Raw genomic sequence first — 8,748 nt, 5'->3', positions numbered from 1 at the left:
GGGGGGGGGGGGGGGGGGGGGTGAGAAAACTTGTCTGACTAGCTAGGTTTGGTTTCAGGAAAACACTACTTCGACTATGCTGCTCTGTTTCTTCTCTCTGTTTTTTCATTTCTGCACTTGACTATAGAGGGGATTCTAGAGGACTTGTCACCGACGAAAAAGAAATCAAAGTTGAATTCTGCAGGAATATTGTTTAGGTTTAATTCTGATATCTTCATATATGAAGGCAAATATATGTGGGAGGGCATAGTATCATTGAATTTTCCATGTTTATCACCGTGGTAGTTCATGAAATTGAAGTTCGGGATTTGTGACAACGATAATGGTTTTTGTTTCTTAAATTCATCAGCGTAGTTTATCTGATGATCCCTTTCTTATTTCTTTTTTCTTATTCTCTTCTCTCTCTCTAAAATTGATCACCGATGTAGATGATTTATATGTAGTATATGATTTTAGTCTATCTTTATTTGTCACCATTGCATGATGCTTCGTTAATTTTGAATTTTATGGTCTGTTCTAGAAATCGAAGAATGGCGTCATTCCGAGCATTCTTGAACAGCCCTGTTGGTCCAAAAACTACTCACTTCTGGGGACCTGTCGCCAACTGGGGATTTGTTGCTGCTGTATGTTTGACTTCTATTTGAGTATCAGTTCCACCATGCTTGCTATGTTTCCTTTCACTTGATAGCTTTTCTTAGTTTCTTTTTGCAATTGTTTTGATCATGCTGGAGGATTCAAACAGGGGTTAGCAGACATGAACAAGCCACCAGAAATGATTTCTGGAAACATGACAGCAGGTTGAACCTATCAATGTTGGAACTCATTTATTTATCATGTCTATGAGTTTGGTCAAAGTTGTAATATCTGCTCTTGTCACTGCAGCAATGTGCGTCTATTCAGCACTGTTTATGAGATTTGCATGGATGGTGCAGCCCCGCAATTACCTACTTCTTGCTTGTCATGCATCGAATGAGACTGTACAGATGTATCAATTCTCACGTTGGGCAAAGTCTCAAGGGTAAGTAACCAACGAAGCAACTTCATTGAACTTTATATGGTTGTTCCTCTGTATGTTTGTTATTCTTGATAACTCCACTAATGTCTCCCTATGGGGGTGGGGGTTCGGTTTCTGTATTTGCATGAAAGAAATATGAGGTGTATTGTTATCTTCACCATCAATTCATTTCCTTTTTAAGTTATCATCTGGCATTGATTGTTGGGACCTTGTTGTATTGATGACATAAGAGGGAAGTGAGCAAAAGATTCTATTGGCCGGTATTTGTACCATGCTTTCTGACAATAAGTTATCAAAAAAATTTGTTTCTTGTCACACTGATAGTTCCTTCTATGAAGACCGAAGACTATTTAGTATTAGCATGTACATTAACTTCTTACATTCCAGCTTAACTTCTTACATTCCAGCTTAACTTCGTGAGTATGTGCATGTAAATTGTGGGTGATAGTTTTTCGTTTCTTTTGGACGAAGTAATTAGCCTGTTTCTGACCCAAGTTCCATTGCAATAGGTACTTGTCAGAGAAGAAAGATGAAGCTGCATCTCAGTAGCCTGATTTTGGGCAAAGTAATTATCCTTTTGTGTTCGTGTCATGATTTTCTGAAGGTTGTAATTGACCCATTGATAATCGTTGTGTATGTTATTTGAAAATATGTGAGGAAACTACTTCAGTAACGCCAAAATGGAATTGGGAATTTTCTCCCGAGAAGCAATAAATATTTGAGACTTTCCAATTCTGAGTAAACAACAAATACAAGAATGCAGTACATGAGTACATTATAATCCTCGGTAAAGGCGTTGGATATTAAGGTTTAATTAGTAAATGTGTAGTATGGAACAGTTGGAATTTGTTAAGATGGAATGGTTGATCACCAGCATTTGTAAGCAAGGGATTGCGGTAGTAAGCAATGGACGCCGAGCATGGCTGAAAAGGAGGGTAGGAGGGTCATCGTTCCTCGAGTTCAAGTATATGGCTACTGTTAGTGAAGCATGGATGTGTAATATGAAAAAAAAAAAAAAAAAAAAAAAAAAAANCTCTAATTTGTACAGGATCCTTCCTTGTCATGAGCTCTGTTTATAATCATTGGGCGGTGTTCAAAGTTCAGAAACAAGCCTATTCTCGTTTAGTTCTTGGGACAAAATCTTGTCTTTTACCTATACTGTCATACATTTATGTTCTTTTAGAAATGTTTGGTCTTCTGTAGTAGACTAACTATTTTTCTTGACCTTGGCTTTCAAAGATGGTGGTGCTGTGGTACAAATGTTTTGGATTCTTTGTCCCATTAGGAACTTGTAATCTGAAGTAGTTTGGTTTTAGGATGTCCACCATATTAGGAACTTGTAATCTGAAGTAGTTTGGTTTTATGATGTCCACCCTATCAGTTGAAGAAAGAGTTAGTAATTGAATAGGATAAGAATGTAGTCATTGTGAACTTATGCATGGTCTTACAACTTCTCTCCTTCGTCTCGTAAATTTGGTCTCACATTTTTTTGTCTTCCCTTCCTTCGTGCAAGAATATTCTTTATCTCACATTGTCTCCATATGTAAACTATCCGTCAAGAAAATGAAAATTGAATTTTAAATCTTTGTAAGGTATATTATGATCCAACATAAAACCCAATACAAATAAGAATACGTATGTGTAACAAAATATTACAAAAGAAAGTCAGTTTAGCCGATTGATACCATTATTAATTATTAATTTTGACGATTTAATTGACCCATTATAAAAAAAAATGAATATACTTTTTTATATATTTTAGAAATTAGATAAAAAACTGACGGGGGACACGTGCACAAAAGAACTGTAGATGACAATCAAGTGAGGCTCATCTCCGGTTCTCTGCATTGTTCTGGTTTAGTCTGTTTGACATTACCCGCCGTTTCTGTTGCCAACTTCACGCTTCTTCTATAAGCTCAATCTTCCTAACAATCTCGCCCTCCCAATCTCCACTTTAAGATTTCGCGCTCGTTTCTTGAGATAGGAATCCTTCCGTAAATGGAAGAATTGCGATTACGCATCATCATCGTCTTCATACTGTTCCAGCAGCATTAGCTATGGGTTTGTACAATTTGATTTTGCGGAGGCTGGTGTCTCTGCTGCAGCCATGGCTGCCCGAAGACTCGGACGTTCGGATGAATTTGGGGATTACTCGTTCCACCATCGTTGCCCACAAACTCCATTTTAACGTTTCGGCTCTCAATGATCTAATTGAGGAGACCGCACTAAGCATGTCCTTCAAAGAGGTGACCATCGACCACTTGAGCGTTGTGGTCACATACTGGCCCTTCCCGGCCTTCGAGATCACAGTACGTGACGTCCATGTTACGGTATCTATCAGGTTAGTCAATTGGTGTCGTTGTTTATGGGATGATCTAAATTGTAGATGCTGCTAAATTCATGATTTCTATCGAGCGTGGGTGGTTACTTCGTATTTACTCTGTGGGGAATTTAACAGGGAGGAGATTTCGAGAGGTAAACGGGAATCCAATATCTTTTCTGAAACTTTGAGGAAGAATCTATCTGCTATCGATCCGGAGGTGATGTCATTTTCTTTTTCCATTTTCAGACAAATTTAGACATCGAGTTGTGATGAAAATTTCGTTTTACGTAGTGTGGATACTGACTTTTTGCTCCTTACAAGCTTAGTTTTGACACATCGTCGATCTTAGTCTTCACTTTAACTAAAACATGTTTAATGGTGAAGAGTATTCTTTGCTTCATTTGGTTGCTTATTTGTTACGAGTTTCTATATGGCTTAAGAAGTTTGGATTTCGTGTCATTCAATTTCTATCAAGTTGGGAATAAATTTAGAAGAAATAATAGCGTACGGGCGGGCGAGGTATCCGGTTGAGTTGCTAAAACCAGTTGTTTGATATCCAATCTATTTTCACTTTTATCCTCTTGGGAACAAGGTATTCTATGACTACTCTAAACTTGTTTTTGATTGGCTTGTTTCTGAAAATGATTGAAAAAAAAAAAAACAGTTATCCAGGTAAGAAAATATATGANAGTTTGGATTTCGTGTCATTCAATTTCTATCAAGTTGGGAATAAATTTAGAAGAAATAATAGCGTACGGGCGGGCGAGGTATCCGGTTGAGTTGCTAAAACCAGTTGTTTGATATCCAATCTATTTTCACTTTTATCCTCTTGGGAACAAGGTATTCTATGACTACTCTAAACTTGTTTTTGATTGGCTTGTTTCTGAAAATGATTGAAAAAAAAAAAAACAGTTATCCAGGTAAGAAAATATATGAATTGATCCTTTTAATGTAATCTTTACAAATTCAGTATTTCAAGGTTCTGAAAACGTGGATTGAGGTATTCTGGAAATTTGAACTCTGCATTCTTTTTATCATGAAATATTATACTCTTTTTGTTCTCTCACTTTATCATTTTTCAAATTTTGATTCGGCCAAATGCGAAATGTGAATGCTATTTTCATACTTTTCAAAATTTCCGAGGAGTAAAGTTTTCTTAGTTCCTCAATTCAAGACAGTTTTCAAGTTGTGCTATCAAAAATATCTTGAATTTCAAATGGTTTGCTCTTCCATTACTTTTTTTACCAGAAAAAGTTGTTTACCACTTGAGCCTAGTGCCTTATCCTCGCTATCAGTTCTGAGGTTATTGAATGTGTTTCAGGGTGTTACTTTGCATGATATCATAAAGAGTTTTCTGGACCCACCACCAAGATATCGGTTGAAAATAGCTTCTAGAAATCTACTACTCAATCGTGGTTGTCTACAGATGTATAATATAAACTTGGTACTGGAGTTCCCAATCTTTAACAATGTCTTTGAATGTTCGTTGAGCATAAAGCGCCTAAGTGCCAAATCTGAAAACAGAAATAATGGATGTCTTTATGAGCTCATACATGCAATGTTTAAACCAATAGCACATAGCTGCCTTATCATCACTGGCAATGATCTTGAGATTGTGTTGAAGAGGGAAGGTCAGATCAGTAGAATCTTGAATTTAGAAGTAATATTCAGTTGCTGCAAATTGCATGATCTACAGCTTGTTGACGTGAATCTTAGAATTCCAGAATTAGGTCTTTCAGTTTATCCAGTTGTGGTTTCAATATATTCAGTATTAAATGGAATGTCATCTAAAGAATACAAGTTTGCTCGAAATGGTAGGCAACTATGGAAACTAGCTGCTCGAAGAATTAGCCACATTACTTCATCACGAGGAGTGTCATTACATCATCTTGTCACTATTGTCATGCTGTGGATACAGTATATCAATGCCTATGAACTTTTACTACTATTAACTGGATATCCTGTGGACAATTTGATGAAAAAATTCACTGATAAGATTTCTTGGGACGGAAAACTCTTCAATTCTTTCAAGAAACATTGGATGTCAATCCTGGATATTGAGGAGAAGTTACCAATTGAATTCATTGCACAGGCACGGAAAATAGCACGATATAGAGCCATCAAGAATGTTAAATGTGTAGAAGAGAAAAAGGAAACATTTAGCTTCTTCCAGTTAAAATTATTTTATCAGATCTTTTCAATGCTTTTATGCATTTGGAAAATGGTTGGCAGTATATTTTGTTTCATAGATGGATACATAGTTAGAATCTTGACTCGACCACAGAAAATTGATGGATGTTTAGAAATTGTATCCCAAAATTCAAATTCACAGTTTTGCTTTATGTTGAATATTGGAGAACTGTTAGTGTCTATTTATCCCACGCATGAAATTCAACCTCCGACAATTGAAAACCTCAAATCGAAGTTTGGGATCCCATCCTCCTTTTTAATTTCTTTCCATTTTTCCTTTGATGCACTCTTAGCCATGTACATGGTAGACCTTTGTGAACAGTCTTTGCTCATATCCTGTGATCAATTCAATGTTACTTCCTTACCTTCTGTGGAGGCTTCTGTTAGTAGTGTCCGTTCCAGTGATCTGCTAGGGGAGTATGACATGAAAACAGCAAATAATCTTAAATCTATTATTTGGGGTGAACCTACTCGGATCTTTCTTCCTTCTGATGGTCGTGAAACAGATATTGCTGACCTTGGTGAAGTTGATTGCAATCCGTTCATAGTTAAATATTTGGAGGGGATGTGGTTTAGATGGAATTCTGTATGCATGAATCTTGAAGAAAGTGGGATCAAGTATTCAGATAATCCTTGGTTTCTTTGTGAAATCAATAGCTCATTGACAGAATCAGTGCTTGTGAACTCAAATAATTCATTATGGAAATGCAATTTGGCTCTAGGTAAGCTGAATTTAGCTTTGGGATATTCATCTCTATTATCAGCATCTTTGCTCCTTCAATTGATGCAACAACGTGCTTATTGTTGGACCGAGGATGAGCAAAGGCCTGAAGTTTCTTTGCATGCACCAACAGTTACTGCAGATGATAGAGAAGTCTGTGTGGATAATAAGTATGAGAACTGTGCTAGTCAATTGATGACCCCATTGCTTAAGAAGCTACCACTAAAACACATTCAAGTTGCAATGCACGTAGGTGGTTCTCACATCCAAATGGCACTTGAAAAGGACTTCAATGATGACTACGTAATCTCAAGTGAGAGAGCTCAAAAGGGTGATTCACTCATTACACTTGATATACACGAAGTTGAAATTGCTGTTTGCCCGGCTTCCAATTCTGATTGGATATTTCTAATGGAGGAGTCCTCTGAAGCTGATGATAAAGAAGTGGAATATCTCTCTTTGAAAGAACCTCGTATTTCAACAATTGGTGACGAAAAGTATGCATCTCAAGGATTGGTTTCCTTCTGGTTCTACCTACAAGCTAAAGGGTTAAAAGCATATATAGTAAATTCGGACGAGAAACAACAGAACCAAATATTCATTTTTAATCCAATGCTGATCTTATCACCAATTGTCAGGTATGGCTATTTTCTTAATACTTTCCTATATAAAATTGTGGCGATTCTCTCTCTATAAAGAGTATGTATTTAATAAGGCTTCTCAATGAAAAGTGCTCTAATAACAATACAAAATATCTATTTGCTTCCTTGAATGTATGTTCTAAAAACTCATACCACACAGATGCAAAGTTTCATTTTTGTGAGTGTTGGTTTGAGCATACACCCAGACACATATAATGGTTCAACCTAATGAAGATATATCACCCCCTTAGATTTGGTGAGGGTGTATAGTGTTTTTTTCTTTCTTTGAGCAAGATTTCTTGTTGATTTTCTTCCAAGTCATCATATTCTACTCGTTACAAGATAGTATAATTATGTTAATGAGCAGTAAAAATGAGATGAAAACTTCTCACACGGTCTTTCTAACAAGGAAACAAAACTTCTATTCATTAATGATAGAATTGCAATATGAGAGGATATTTGATTTCTTCAATGATGGCTACTTTTCACACGACTAAAACAGAAAATAAGGGGTCGTTTGGGTAACATTCCTATTTTTGGTTTTCAAGAAACAAAAGCGTTTGATAATTGTTTCCTTTTCTTGTTTTTCATTTTTAAGAAATGTTTTCAAAATTGTGTAGAAATTTTGGACTACCGAGTTTCTTGTTTCTAGTTTTTTTTTTTTTTTTTTTAAAGTTTGGGATCCCATCCTCCTTTTTAATTTCTTTCCATTTTTCCTTTGATGCACTCTTAGCCATGTACATGGTAGACCTTTGTGAACAGTCTTTGCTCATATCCTGTGATCAATTCAATGTTACTTCCTTACCTTCTGTGGAGGCTTCTGTTAGTAGTGTCCGTTCCAGTGATCTGCTAGGGGAGTATGACATGAAAACAGCAAATAATCTTAAATCTATTATTTGGGGTGAACCTACTCGGATCTTTCTTCCTTCTGATGGTCGTGAAACAGATATTGCTGACCTTGGTGAAGTTGATTGCAATCCGTTCATAGTTAAATATTTGGAGGGGATGTGGTTTAGATGGAATTCTGTATGCATGAATCTTGAAGAAAGTGGGATCAAGTATTCAGATAATCCTTGGTTTCTTTGTGAAATCAATAGCTCATTGACAGAATCAGTGCTTGTGAACTCAAATAATTCATTATGGAAATGCAATTTGGCTCTAGGTAAGCTGAATTTAGCTTTGGGATATTCATCTCTATTATCAGCATCTTTGCTCCTTCAATTGATGCAACAACGTGCTTATTGTTGGACCGAGGATGAGCAAAGGCCTGAAGTTTCTTTGCATGCACCAACAGTTACTGCAGATGATAGAGAAGTCTGTGTGGATAATAAGTATGAGAACTGTGCTAGTCAATTGATGACCCCATTGCTTAAGAAGCTACCACTAAAACACATTCAAGTTGCAATGCACGTAGGTGGTTCTCACATCCAAATGGCACTTGAAAAGGACTTCAATGATGACTACGTAATCTCAAGTGAGAGAGCTCAAAAGGGTGATTCACTCATTACACTTGATATACACGAAGTTGAAATTGCTGTTTGCCCGGCTTCCAATTCTGATTGGATATTTCTAATGGAGGAGTCCTCTGAAGCTGATGATAAAGAAGTGGAATATCTCTCTTTGAAAGAACCTCGTATTTCAACAATTGGTGACGAAAAGTATGCATCTCAAGGATTGGTTTCCTTCTGGTTCTACCTACAAGCTAAAGGGTTAAAAGCATATATAGTAAATTCGGACGAGAAACAACAGAACCAAATATTCATTTTTAATCCAATGCTGATCTTATCACCAATTGTCAGGTATGGCTATTTTCTTAATACTTTCCTATATAAAATTGTGGCGATTCTCTCTCTATAAA

General features: G+C 36.5%; 2 protein-coding genes across 4 annotated transcripts in view; both read left to right on the top strand.

The window, feature by feature from the left end:
• The window catches only part of LOC111803922 (mitochondrial pyruvate carrier 1), a 2,398-nt gene extending 651 nt beyond the window's left edge, over positions 1–1,747 (top strand). The window contains exons 2-5 of the mRNA XM_023688539.1: positions 521–623; positions 743–797; positions 883–1,018; positions 1,525–1,747. Of these exons, the coding sequence (XP_023544307.1) occupies positions 531–623; positions 743–797; positions 883–1,018; positions 1,525–1,564 (324 nt within the window). The 5' untranslated portion in view covers positions 521–530 and the 3' untranslated portion in view covers positions 1,565–1,747. The remainder of the gene's footprint in view (positions 1–520; positions 624–742; positions 798–882; positions 1,019–1,524) is intronic.
• A 1,111-nt stretch (positions 1,748–2,858) lies between these two features.
• The window catches only part of LOC111803593, a 28,148-nt gene continuing 22,258 nt past the window's right edge, over positions 2,859–8,748 (top strand). The window contains exons 1-4 of one of the 3 annotated variants that reach the window (XM_023688080.1): positions 2,859–3,356; positions 3,474–3,555; positions 4,660–5,763; positions 7,566–8,689. In XM_023688080.1, the coding sequence (XP_023543848.1) occupies positions 3,073–3,356; positions 3,474–3,555; positions 4,660–5,763; positions 7,566–8,689 (2,594 nt within the window). In that variant the 5' untranslated portion in view covers positions 2,859–3,072. Of the gene's footprint in view, positions 3,357–3,473; positions 3,556–4,659; positions 6,888–7,565; positions 8,690–8,748 lie in introns of all 3 variants that reach the window. The other 2 variants (XM_023688079.1, XM_023688081.1) reach the window with 2 other exon arrangements.

The sequence above is a fragment of the Cucurbita pepo genome, chromosome LG10 (assembly GCF_002806865.2).
Source record: "Cucurbita pepo subsp. pepo cultivar mu-cu-16 chromosome LG10, ASM280686v2, whole genome shotgun sequence".
Lineage (NCBI taxonomy): Eukaryota > Viridiplantae > Streptophyta > Magnoliopsida > Cucurbitales > Cucurbitaceae > Cucurbita > Cucurbita pepo.
This window is presented reverse-complemented; position numbering and strand designations above follow the sequence as displayed.